Raw genomic sequence first — 14,301 nt, forward strand, 5'->3', positions numbered from 1 at the left:
TTTAATTATTTATATTTTAATATAAATATTTAATGGTTCATTAACTTAAGACATATTTTTAGAAAGACAACACAATAAAAATTGATAAAAATTTTATTGTGAAATTATATCACAATGAAAAGTTGTCAAAATTATTTTAATAAAAGACAACTCAATAAATATAAATAATAATTTGAATGAAAAGTTGTCAAAATTATTTTAATAAAAGACAACCCAATAAATATAAATAATAATTTGAATGAAAAGTTGTCAAAATTATTTTAATAAAAGACAACCCAATAAATATAAATAATAATTTGAATGAAAAGTTGTCAAAATTATTTTAATAAAAGACAACCTAATAAATATAAATAATAATTTGAATAGTAAAAAAAATAAATTTATGAGGATGAAAATCATACTGCCACGTACATATGTAAATATATATATAATAAATTTGAAATGTAAATATATATATATATTAAAATATAAATAATTAAATTTATAAAAAAATAATTTAAATTATATATCAAAATATAAATAATCAAATTTATAAAAATAATAATTTAAAATATATATCAAAATATAAATAATTTAGTTTATATAAATAATAATGTAAATATATATATATATATATATATATATATATATATATAATAAATTTGAAATGTAAAAAATAAAAAATAAAAAATAAAAAAAATGAATTTGAATAGTAAACTAGGTTAGTTTGGGAATAAATGAACAAACTAGGTTAGTTTGGGAAAGTAAACGCCAAATAAGGTTAGTTTGGGAAACTGTACCAACCATATTATTTACCCATACACCCATACAGGAGGTATTTTAGTTTAAAAGACACTCAGTATATTTTCCCGGCGAATAAAAACAAGCCAATAAAAGTGCTGGTCTTAGTTTACCGTCGAATAAAAAGCAGTTAATACTAGCGTTGGTACAAATTTACTGGCCATTGGAAAACGATAATGGAATTTCAAAGTTGCAAAATGTTTACGACGTTCATAAAAGTATTACGTCTGGAATTTACCGGAAAATAAAAAGGTGCCAATAGTATCATCGGAAATAGTTTAGTGACTTAAGGGAAAGCGACGCTAATTGTTTATAAAACGTCGATAGTTCACCGACGTTTATACTACTTTTATCGACAGTTAGTATTTATCGGCGAATAAAACGACGCCAAAATTATCACCGACAATTATTTGGCGACGCTTGTAGAGGCGTCGGTGATATTTGCAAGCGAAGGATGTTTACTGCCGTTTATACCAAGTTTTAACAGAGTTTGCCAGCGAATAAAACGCTGTTGCCAAATATTTACCGACGTTTATTACAAATTTTATCGAATTATGGGTAACTATTCTCCTTAGCCATATCTAACATCATTCAACCATGTATAAAAAGGTTATGCTTTCTGAAATCTTTAGGAAAACAATTAATCTGCTGTATGTATATATAGTTGGCAAGAACAGGGATTTTCAATAGGTATCTCCAAAATGGTGTTGAAATACGAGATAAGAACACGATTTAGTTTGTGTTGGTGGGGTTTCTTGGCAAATCACGATAATAACATAATCTAAAAAAGAAATACTGTAAACTAAATAACACACAATATTTAACAAGGTTGGCTAACAATTCTTACATCCTTAATATCCAAGCTGGTTTAGGGACTGCAGTCTTAGCTTCCCCTATAGTCGTAAGCTCGTTCTTGAAATAGCATTTGGTTTGTTCTATATATAGGTACTATCTCTAGGTACCTAAGAGTTGATTCACTAACATCATTTCCTTTTTCCGAGTAGTACCAAAAATAAATAGAAGACAGGAGCTTATAATTTTTATAGAGATACATACTTATAAAGCTTATTAAAACATAAACTCTAAACAAATAAGTCCAAACTTATATTATTTTTAACAGAGTTATGATGGGTTTGGTGACTTCAAAGATGTTCGTCGCCTGATGATTGTGGCTTTTGCGTAAAAGTGTTCGTCCATCGGTAAGGTTTACTGAAGAAACGAAAGGTGGAAGAAGGAGAGTAAATTGAAGCCAAGGAAGCTTGAATAGATGTTTCCTTCAAATAAATTAAGTTTGGTTATATATAATGTGTTGATTTGGGAGGTGAGTAATTCAAATATTTTGATTTGAAGTAAATTTTATTTTAAAAGTAGAGATATTTGTCTTATTTAAATCTATACCTCCCTAGTATATCCATAACAATATTCCATTCATTTTGGGATACAAATATATTTTCTTTAGGAAAAAATGTAATTGGTTATGAAATTGATTAATAATTCAATTTAATTTTTTATATTTGGTATATTATTTACTTATTGTTTTGATTTTTACTTTGTTTAAATTCTTTATTTTATTTTTTCAGTTTAGGAAGGTACTATCTCCCAAAGTGATAATATCTAATATTTGGTCTTTTAAACAAAATCCATTATTCACAAAGCAATTAAGACAAGATCTTAGAATCAAATGTAACAAGAGTTTGACTAATCTTTTTGAAGAAAATAATGTTGATTTATTAACTGAATGTTCTAACCATGCATCATTCTAGTTTAATTTGTTAAACCCCCAACCCCACATGAATTTCTTTCTTTGTCATAAAGAATTCTGTAATTCGAATTGCTAATGTTCCTAAAATAGCACAAATCATTCTAATCGTAATATTTGTATACTTGTTGCGTTCTCCCCAGACCCCCTGTTAGCTTTTGCCCTTTCAATAACATATAACCGTCGCCACTGTTCGTTCACCAATTTCCGATCCAGGGCTCTATAGCCCGCCTTCTTACTACGCCTCCACTCGCTAAAACCTATTGTGAAACTTGTTGCGTAAACAGATGTCTCATTGTCTCCTTGGCTTGATGTGTTCAAGTAAAGATACAAAGGAAACTTCTTCCTCGATTCGAATTTGTGAAATGAAGAATGTGTCTTAACAAGAACTTTGTCGTCCAAACTGATTCACAATCTGCAAATTGCCTTCGTTCCCCATCTGGATAGAATTTGCATAACCAAATTGTTGAGTAGAATCTGTTGTGATATTCCCATGAGACGAATTCACCCATCCAGACGACGATATAGATCTATTCAATCCAAACGAGAAGTTACCATTATAACCATTGAAATTCACAGTTGACGAGTAAACAAGCGACGATTTAACCACGCTCACAAGATGTGCCACTGTTTTATCATTCTTCTCATCCAACCATAAGTGTAAATTGGCATCAATATACCAAACATTTAAAGCATTCCTCACTGCGAAGGAAATCTTATGGTTTTCTCCATCCAATATCTTCTCCAAGAACGGTGTAACTTCGATATCATAAGAAGGTAGATCATAAGAACCGATAGCGGTTATAGGTATCCAGAAAATCGGATTAATTCCACCAGTGTAAATCACAGTAAAAGGCCAAACAGCACCAATTTCTTCACCATCAATACTCACAACAATCTCTCTAAATGGTCCATTCCCAAAATATTCACTTTCTTCAAGATGATTTGCAGCAATATACTCATTTGGAAGATTCGAATACCAGAATTCATCATGTTCATGAAACGAAACATAAACCTCCAAAACAGCCCTATATGTGTTCCTCGGAATCTTAATCTCTTTCGATTGAATATCAGTCGAATTCTCGATTTCAAACCACAACCCATCATTCAAATTATATGAATCTCTCGAAATGGGTAAGATTAAATCAGCCCTAGATTGACTGCCGCCGCTAAAAGTAAAATCTTTTTTAGCAGGATAAAAATGAATCTTCAAATTAACATGATAAACACCGGTATAGGTTTGGTCTACTATATTCCCCATGTAAACTGAAAGTGTTTGATTCGACATTAACAACGAATGATACCTCGTGATGTCTTTTTTAACAGTCCAAACAATGCCCGTGTTTGTCGGCTCCGCCGTGCAGCTGCGGAGAATCTCGACGCCGCCGACCCAAACGCCGAAGATACGATCGAATTGATTGCCTTGACTTGTGGATTCCCATTCGAGGACTATTTTGGTGAAATCATGAGATGGGCAATTCAATGGCGGCGTGTAGTTGAGAAAAACGGGGGGTTTTCCGTAGGTGTAGCCGAAATCGTGTCGGAGTAGGGTATATGAACAGGGTTTTGTATGAGGTACTCTAATGGGTTTTGTCACTTGAAAGAACCTCGTCGGAGGAGGAAGGACATGGTCGGAGTTGGAAAGGATTGATTGATCTTCAATGGGTTGTGGCCGCCGTAATTTCGATGAGGAATTTGTTGTGCGGAATGCAAGAAAATGATGAACAATGAAGTGTGAAAATAAACAGATGAAGAGAGATTTCTGATTGTGAAAAGATAAAGATAAAAACAGATTCCAACTAATGAAAAAGAATTGCAGCTATCTAAAGTCAGAAAAGAAATAAAACGTAAAACACCTAACTTAATAAGCATAACTGAAGAAATGTGAAATAACTGAAATTATTAATTCCTATACTAAAGGCAAAACGTTACAAATCTCCACCTTGCCTTAGTATCACCCAACAAGAAAAGCCTTATCAGGCTACTTCCAACTGTCAACATTTAGCAAATCCAAACAATGAGTGAATTTACTAAGTGGGACCGGCTTCGTGAACATGTCAGCAGGATTATGATGTGTGTTGATCTTCTTCACTTTGATTCTCCTCTCAGTACGAAGAAAATGATAACGAAGATCAATATGTTTGGTTCTATCATGATGCACTTGATCTTTGGCCAAACAAATAGCACTTAAGCTATCACAAAAAATAATTGCCTGATCATGATGGATACCAAGGTCACTGATTAATCCTTTCAACCATATACCTTCCTTGGCTGCTTCAGTTAGCGCCATATACTCAGCCTCGGTAGTGGACAACGTCACCGTCGACTGTAATGTTGCCTTCCAACTAACCACAGAGTCACCAAGAGTGTAAACATAACCAATCATTGATCTTCTACCATCGATATCTGCAGCATAATCTGAGTCAGAATAACCAGTTACGAGACACTGATTATTACTCCCATAAATGAGACCAACATCGGATATGCCTCTCAGATAGCGAAATATTCGCTTTACCGCTTGCCAGTGTTCCTTACCAGGTCGAGACATAAACCTGCTAACAACACTAACTGAATACGCAATATCAGGTCTAGTGCATACCATGACATACATTAAACTACCTACCGCACTAGCATACGGTACATTAGACATGTATAACTTCTCAGCTTCAGACTGGGGTGCGAATGCAGACAAATGATCAGTAACAGCTGCATGAGTATTGAGAGCCTTTGCTGTACTCATCCCAAAACGAGACAACATTTTCAAAATATAACTCTTCTGTGAAAGAAATAGCTTCTTTTGAACTCGATCTCTTACTATTTCCATGCCCAGAATTTTTCGTGCTCCACCTAGATCTTTCATATCAAACTCAGAACTAAGAAGGTCTTTCAGCTTTTGAATCTCCGACATTTTCTTGGCTGCGATTAACATGTCGTCTACATACAGGAGTAAATAAATTAAAGAACCATCACTGACTTTGTTGTGATAGACACAACAATCATATGCACTCCTATTGTAACCATGTTCAATCATGAAATTGTCAAATCGCTTATACCACTGTCGAGGAGACTGTTTAAGTCCATACAAAGACTTCTTCAGACTACAAACATGTGTTTCCTTACCAGGAACAAGAAATCCTTCAGGCTGACTCACCAGTATATCCTCTTCAATCTCACCATGTAAGAAAGCCGTCTTCACGTCTAATTGCTCGAGTTCCAGATCTTGATGTGCTACTATAGCTAGTAGTACCCTGATAGAAGTGTGTCGGACTACAGGTGAGAATATCTCATTGTAGTCTACGCCTTCCTTTTGACTGAATCCCTTTGCAACTAATCGTGCTTTATATTTGGTCCCTTCAGCACTAGAGGTTCCATCTTTCCTTTTGAAAATCCATTTACACCCAATGACTCTTCTTCCCTTAGGTAAAGTAACCAGCTCCCATGTATTATTCTTGTGAAGTGATTCCATCTCCTAACACATAGCAGCAATCCATTGCGCAGAATCAGCACCATTAACAGCTTCATTGTAAGAAGATGGCTCGTTATGTATGACATCTTCAGCTACCTGAAGTGCATAACTTACCATTTCTTCAGTATCATTTATAGAGGGACTGATTGTCCTACTTCCAGGACCAGTTGAGATCTTTCTTCCCTCGATTGAATGAATTAACCTGTCAGGAGCTTTAATTTGCCTTCTAGGTCGTGTTGCAATGTCAGATTGACTTTCAGGTGCTCCAAATTGATAAACTTCCTCAGATGGCTTATCAGTATCGTGTGTCATGTCAGTTGTCCCTTGAATTGGAGCCACCTCAAGCTCCACCTGTTTCTCGGTATTATTATTTTCTCCAGAAAGTGATGGCTTGATAGAGGAGTTAAGTATAAACTTCTCATTAAATGTGACATCCCTGCTGAGGATTACTCTACCTTCAGAAGATGACCAGATTCTATATCCCTTGACTCCATCTCCATAGCCCATGAAAATACCCTGTTTTGCCCTTGGTTCCAACTTTCCTTCATTAACATGATAGTAAGATGTGCACCCAAAGACTTTCAAATGAGAATAATCAACGACATTACCAGACCATACCTCGTAAGGGATTCTGCAATCAATCCCAGTGTGTGGTGCACGATTTATCAGATAGCAAGCTGTTAAGACAGCCTCGCTCCAGTACTTTCTAGTCAATCCCGCATTAGAGAGCATGCTTCTAACTCTCTCTAACAATGTTTGATTCACCCTTTCTGCTACACCATTCTGCTGTGGTGTACCTCGGACAGTGTGATGTCTTGCAATCCCCATATCCCTGCAGAACTCATTAAACTCAGATGAACAGAATTCAAGCCCATTATCTGTTCGCAGCCTCTTAACCTTCTTTCCAGTTTGATTCTCCACCAGTGCCTTCCAATGTTTGAAGGTCTTAAATACCCGCTCTTATGTCTCAGAAGATACAACCAGGTCATCCTTGAGTAATCATCTATGAATGTTACAAAATAGCTATAACCTCCTATACCTTCAACTTGAGCAGGACCCCAGCAATCAGAGTGGATATAATCCAGTGTGCCCTTAGTTTTGTGAACTCCCTTACTGAATTTGCGGCGATGTTTTTTCCCGAAAATGCAGTGTTCACACAACTCAAGGTTGGTAACCTTGTGGCCAGATAGAAGATCTCGTTTGGACACAATTTGCATCCCCCTCTCCCCCATATGTCCAAGTCGCATATGCCACAACTTGGTTACATCAGGGTGCCGATTCACAGATTTAGATGCGACCGCAGCGGAACCTATCAGCGTCTTACCTTGTAGTATATACAAGGTATTCTGTTTAATACCTTTCAGTATTATTTTTGAACCTTTACTGATGCACAATGTTCCTTCTTCACCGCTAAACTTGAAACCTTTAGCATCTAAAATGCCTAAAGATATTAAGTTCTTCTTCAGTTGAGGAACATGCCGAACGCCAGTTAGGGTCCGTATCTTACCATCATCAGTCAAAATTTTGATAGTCCCAATACCCACCGTTTTACATATGGCATCATTTCCCATGACAACGTTTCCACCATCATAATCTTCATAGGTATCGAACCACTCTTTGTTCGGACTCATATGATATGAACACCCTGAATCCAACACCCACGTATCAATAGGGTGTAGAGAAGCGTTAGCTACAAGGGCAATGTCCTCCTCCGAGTCGGTGTCTCTGTCTTTATGTGCTATTGCAGCCGTAGAATATTTGCCCCTTTTCTTAGGATAATTATTCTTCTAGTGACCAGGTTCTTTACAATAATTGCAGATGTCTTTAGCATTAGGGCCCTTAGCTTTGTATTTCTGATCCTTCTTCTTTCCAGACCCTTTGTAGTTGACTGTGTTGGCAATCAACCCAGATGCTTGATTGTCTACAATTTCACCGCTCGCCTTATGACGCAGTTCTCTAGTATGAAGTGCTGACCGAACTTCCTCTAGAGTTACAGAGTCTTTACCCACAACGAACGATTGAACAAAATTTTCAAACGAGTTGGGTAAAGATACCAACAGAATTAATGCAGCATCTTCATCTTCGATCTTAACATCTATATTTCTCAATTCAAGTAATATAGTGTTTAACTTATCAAGATGTTCACGAAGAGACTTACCTTCAAGCATACGAAGACTAAACAGACGTTGTTTCAATAACAACTTGTTAGTCAGTGACTTTGTCATGTACAAAGCCTCTAACTTCGACCACTGACCGATTGCGGTATCTTCATCTGATACCTCAGTAATCACTTCATCAGCCAGACAGAGTAAAATTGTTGAGTGCGCCTTCTCTTCCAAGACCTCAAGCTCAGCAGTGATTTTACCAGAGGAAGACTCCTTTGCAGGACCTGCAACTATCTTCGCCTTTTCCTTCGACAATGGTGCCCAGACGCCTTGTTGTTTAAGCAAGGCTCGCATTTTGATCTGCCATAGACCAAAACTGTTTCGCCCTGTGAATTTTTCGATTTTCAGATTCATTGAAGACATTCTCTCGCCAGAAAACAAATAGTGATAATCTGATCGGATCTAACCCGCTCTGATACCAATTGTTGTGCGGAATGCAAGAAAATGATGAACAATGAAGTGTGAAAATAAACAGATGAAGAGAGATTTCTGATTGTGAAAAGATAAAGATAAAAACAGATTCCAACTAATGAAAAAGAATTGCAGCTATCTAAAGTCAGAAAAGAAATAAAACGTAAAACACCTAACTTAATAAGCATAACTGAAGAAATGTGAAATAACTGAAATTATTAATTCCTATACTAAAGGCAAAACGTTACAGAATTAGTGAAAGGAAGGATGAAGAGAGAAAAGAGGAGCAGAGAGAAAAGAAAGGATTCCATGAAAGCAGATTATGTTTGGTTAATCATCCAAGTTTACGTTATACATGGAGGGAGGCAATTAGTAAAGGGAAAAACATTCAAATTTGGAAGGTGAGTTGTAAAAGTGAAATCTTTGGAATAAAGTTAAATAATTAGCCAATAAAGGGATAGTATTAGAAAAAAAAATTAGGAACACGACTTTGGGGAGAGACTCGTACAACGAAAGTGATCTCGCTGTTATATGAAAGAGACCTCGTTGTTATACAAAAGGGACAAGGTCTCTTTTATATAACAGGGAGGTCACTTTCGTATAATATCGAAGTCTCTTTCGCTGTACGAGTCGCTCCACCAAAATCGTACTCCCTATCATTCCTCATAGTATTAATGTATAGAAAACTATAATAATATACATGATTGTCAAATTTAATTTGAAAGTAATAGTATAAATTAATAAAAAAAATTATCTTCTTAAAAATAATCTATAAAAAGGTGGAAAAATCATTTAACTTAAATATAAGTTCACGGTGGATTAGAAGTTTTACGACTTGTCTTCCGGTACAGATAAGTCAAAGGAAGTTATTGTCAAAAAGTAAGAAAGAAAAATAATATTGTCTTTGGTGGATCGTTTGGTGCTTGTACTCGTGGATTCTCTATTTCTCTAATATGTGTTCATCTCCTCTTTACGCCAAAAGGGATGAAGTTGTGAAATTTAAAGGTATTTTTTTTTTAATAAAGTGTTATTGGAATTGATCTTTCATTTGAAGACTCTTTTACGTATCCTTTTTTTTATTTGTATTTTTTTTTATTTTGACCATAAATGTAGATGACCAGTTATTACTATATAATTTTTTTACAGTGTTACTTATCAAATCATGAGTAAAGAAAAAAAAAATGACTATCGTTCATAATATTTTGTAAAGATCCTTCCGACATCGCTTAATTGTTTTGTTCAGCTTATCTCTACCTATTCACTTATCGTTATGAAACTCAAACAAATTTGTATTTGAAGTCACACTCTACAAATTTTAAGACTATTAAAATTTCTTCGAAAAATTTTAATTTTTACAAATTTATCATACTATTTAACATATAGATTCTCATCTAATTGTTTAAATTTTGTAAGTATTTTATTATTATTTATAATTATTTTTTTAATATGTAATATTTATTTAAATTAACGATAATTAACTATTTATAAAATAAAATAAAAATAAAATCGTTATTTCTAACCAATAAAATCGTTATTTCTAACACATGTTAATTTTCTTAATTTATTTTCTTACATTTGATGAGATTTTAACGCTTATAGGAAATGTGTCATTAGCCATTTCACTATTGATATAATTGCATCATTAAAAACATATTTAATCACACTAAATAAATTATTAAAAAAACATCAAATACTACAAATGAGTAGGTGAATTAACTCCATTCTATCTATAATATTAAATTCTTATATAATATATAATTGTATCATGATGTAATAATAGTTTATGAGAGATAATAAGCTTTTACAAGATTAAACCAATAAAAAATAATTATATTTATAAAAAATAATTATATTTTTTATATAATTGATCTAGTTGGTTCAATAAAATATCTATTTATTTAGTGGGTATAATATTTGGAGGGGAATTTATTATATGTAGAAAAGTTTTTGTAAGCAATCTAAATTCATTGTAGGAATAGTTATTCTATTAGATTTTGAGACGACATTTGGTGTAGTGTCAAAAGTTTAGCTACGACGTATCATTAATTTGCTTTCATTGTTACACGTAGAAATATCACAGTTAATGACATGTTTGATCATCGGTTTAGTGGTTTCGCTAGCCAAATTAGATATAGAAAAAGATTAAACATTATGGAGACTTGTTCTCATAGTAGAGTTTTACTTTTGATATAACGCAAACAAGTGTCACCGTCTGAACAAGACATTATGCGTTGACAATATATGAATAGTTTTCATGTGAGACATTGCTACAAGTTATTCGCTAAGATGATTCCGTATAATTTTTATTAAAAAAACTTTGGAAGTCAAAGATCTCGTTATTTGGATCAAGCGTTATTTATGGTGGAATTCTAACAGATAATATGTGCATGAAAAAATGTTGTATTATGGCTAGTCGTATGTGTCAAAAGAGGTTGAATCGGCAATTCACTTACTTTTGCATTGTCGATGGGTGACTAGTATTTGGAGTCTTTTGTGGAGTATTACTGAGATTCATTATGTGATATTCGAGTTTTAGGTAGTTGTTGATACGGAAGACCTACATATTTGCGTTGACATCCCAATTATTGTTTGATAGACTATCTGGTTTAAGAAAAATTGCCGAACTTTCAATTATCGTAATCGTTCGATGCGTATATTATGATATCTTTTTAGATTCGTGTAGAAAAGACAGTAGAGTTTGTCGGAGTGTTAATTGTTTTTTAAGTGTGTTTTTTTTCTTAATTTCATGGTTTATCATTTAATTAAACAATTTTTTTTCATTTTTAATATATAGAGACCTCTTAAAAATAATAATAATTGAAACTATATGAAAAATAATAATCTACTTCGGGCTGAAGAAACAAAAGTATTGTCCTCAAAATAAATAATAATGAAAGTATATGATAATATTATCAAAATAAAATAAGTATAGTGGCATATTTATTATTAGATTCCTACTTTAGTTTTTGAGAAATATGATTGATTTTAGATAGAACCCTAATTATAATCGGGAAATTTGATGAGATGGCCCTCCTAAGTGAGGCCTAATTCAAAAAAAAAGGCCACGTTTGATGGAGTTGATAAAAATGGCCTTAAAAAAGGTGGCTGTCGACAGGTCATTGTTTTCAGATTGATTTCTAAATCTATTAGTATCTATTAGAATCATTGTCACGACAGTTTAAAATGAGTAGTATTTCTAACCATAAAAAATCATGTCTTTATTTCTATGTCTTATAAAAACTAGTGTGATCATCGTCTTTCCTATGGAGAAAGAAATGACTATAAGTTGTCTCGTTTTAGGTATACTATTATCTCTCTTTCTATGTAACTGAACTTCTGGTAATGAATAAACTGCCGGACAAGAAGTCGGGAAGAGCTGTGTGGTGGTGTCCATTAATGGCAGGAGGATCATGTTTGACTGTGGCATGCATATGGGTCATCTCAGAATAGCATAAATTTGGGAGGTGAAAATAATGGCGAAGCATCATCCTGACTTGATAATGTGCAGGAAGCAACTTGGGATTGCAATTAGAAGACTTTGCGAGAAATGTGATGGAAAATGTGTAATTTGTGACTCCTACGTTAGGCCTTGCACCCTTGTAAGGGTATGCGATGAATGCAACTACGGATCTTTTCAGGGGTGTTGTGTCATATGTGGAGGAGTTGGGATTTCATATGCCTATTACTGCAAGAAATGCACCCAACATGAGAAATATAGAGATGGCTGTCCAAAAATTGTTAACTTAGGGAAGTGCTAAAACTGATCTGTTTTACAAACACAAGAAGTACCAGGTTTCAAGAAGCGATGATTTTATTAATTTCACAATGTTATTTTTTTTACTTTCTGGAAATGGTTGGTTGAATTTTTGTTATATTTGCAATACTTGTAGTCATTTTGAATGTTGAGTTGTGAAAAAATTATTCCTAACTTCAAAATTTTAACCTCTTTAACTAAATTCTGATGGATGGGTACATAAACACAATAATCTTTATAATACTTCACTAGAGTAGTTTTGTGAACATAAAAGTACATAATGGTTTATGATCATCTAAAGTCTAAATCATTTCTTTTCAAGATATCTTATGATATTAATTTGATATTAAAAAAGGTTTGTGAACACCCTGATTTGTAAAAATAAAATAAAAAATTAACTAATTTAAGAGGTTATCTCAACTTGAAAATTTGTTAGTCTTATATAGAATCATAAGATTTTAGGGGTTCGAAATACACAACAAACTTGACTTCCTTAAACAAAACACACAAGACAAACATAAGAAAATTGTGGAGTCTGGAAACCCGTGACCATAACAAAAAAACAAGGCTTGTGGAAACCAGCGAAAACTTCCTCGTCGTTCTTGAATCCTTAAAATAATTGGAGAGACATCTTTAACTTGTTTTGTTTCCATTTAGGAAGACCATAAAAGACTCTCCAATTCCATACGTCGGGAAAAAGAAAAACATAAAGAGTTATGATAGAATAGAAAATAGTAATTCTAAAAAGTGATCAACAACTAAGCTCTCTAGCAACTTCATAAAACATTCTTTGTTTATGTAAACACAAAGATCTCAGCCATAGTATTAATGATCAATGTTTCTTTTGATAACATCTAGCAAGTTATAAACGTATTTCTTTTTTTTTTGTTAGATTTTTTGGCCACGTAAGCAAATAAACTTTATAACTACTTTTCCTGTAAGTTTGTAAAGGATTGTAGTATATTCATATGAAAAAGTAGTTCGGTTGATTGAAAATACAACATGAAAAGATATATCGTTGTCAAATAGGTATCTGTCGAAGTGAGCAATTTCACAATAATATCAGAGTTCGAAGAATAAGAATCTGTTACAGGAAGTTGAGAAATAAAGGCGTCGACAAAACCATTAACATGTAAACCTTACATGGATCCCAAAATCAATTACCATACAAACCAACCAACCATCAATTGAAGCTGGATTTCACTTGTCAATGGATTTCACTTGTCAATTACCTGACGCTGCATATATTACTCATCTTTTTAATTACAGTCAAAACCATAACAAAGATCAGGTAAGAGAAAAAACTATAATATCCTTACCACCAACAGGTATAGGTGGATAAATTTGAGATTTTTTCAGTATTTCAGCAACAATCCAATTCTTTCAGTGATCGCCAATGTTATACTGATTCTGCTCGTCGTGAGCCATGAATTTGGAGTTGCGCTTGATTAACGATTGTAGAGCTTGTGATGAAAGAGCATGTCGACAGCCACCACTATCGATTTCTGCATCTTGTTTGAAACCACCGTTCCTACCACAGGTTTCATTTCTCTCTTTCAATTCCTTGTAGAATCGCAGTCACAGAGATTCTTCAATCGTCTTCTTTCATAGCCTATTGTAGACCGATATGAAACCCTAACCGTTTTCATATATTTTACAAATGTCCGAATCTCAATATATACTCAGATGTGCGAGCATTACACGAAGTGCAATAATCGTGTAATGCTCGAATGTTGATGTGCGAGAATCACATATACGAGAATCATGTAATGCTCGCATGATGATGTGCGAACATTACATGATTCTCGCATATGTAATTCTCGCAAATTAACAATAAATGGGTTATCGGGGGCATTGCAGTCATTTCACAAGCAAAATTGCTCTTTTTGTCAACTTTATCAAACTGGGGCCTTTTTTGAAAATATGCCTTTTATGAAGGTCATTTCATCAAATTTCCCATTATAAT

General features: G+C 33.7%; 1 protein-coding gene and 1 pseudogene across 1 annotated transcript; one reads left to right on the top strand and one right to left on the bottom strand.

Annotated features, from left to right (window-relative positions):
- Positions 1 to 2,490: 2,490 nt before the first annotated feature.
- On the bottom strand, positions 2,491 to 7,576 carry LOC124939696 (annotated as a pseudogene).
- A 4,454-nt stretch (positions 7,577 to 12,030) lies between these two features.
- On the top strand, positions 12,031 to 12,339 carry LOC124940666 (PHD finger-like domain-containing protein 5A). The gene has a single exon (XM_047481198.1). The coding sequence runs from the start codon at positions 12,055 to 12,057 to the stop codon at positions 12,337 to 12,339; it is 285 nt and encodes a 94-aa protein (XP_047337154.1). The 5' UTR covers positions 12,031 to 12,054.
- Positions 12,340 to 14,301: the final 1,962 nt, after the last annotated feature.

The sequence above is a fragment of the Impatiens glandulifera genome, chromosome 5 (assembly GCF_907164915.1).
Source record: "Impatiens glandulifera chromosome 5, dImpGla2.1, whole genome shotgun sequence".
Taxonomy (NCBI): Eukaryota; Viridiplantae; Streptophyta; class Magnoliopsida; order Ericales; family Balsaminaceae; genus Impatiens; species Impatiens glandulifera.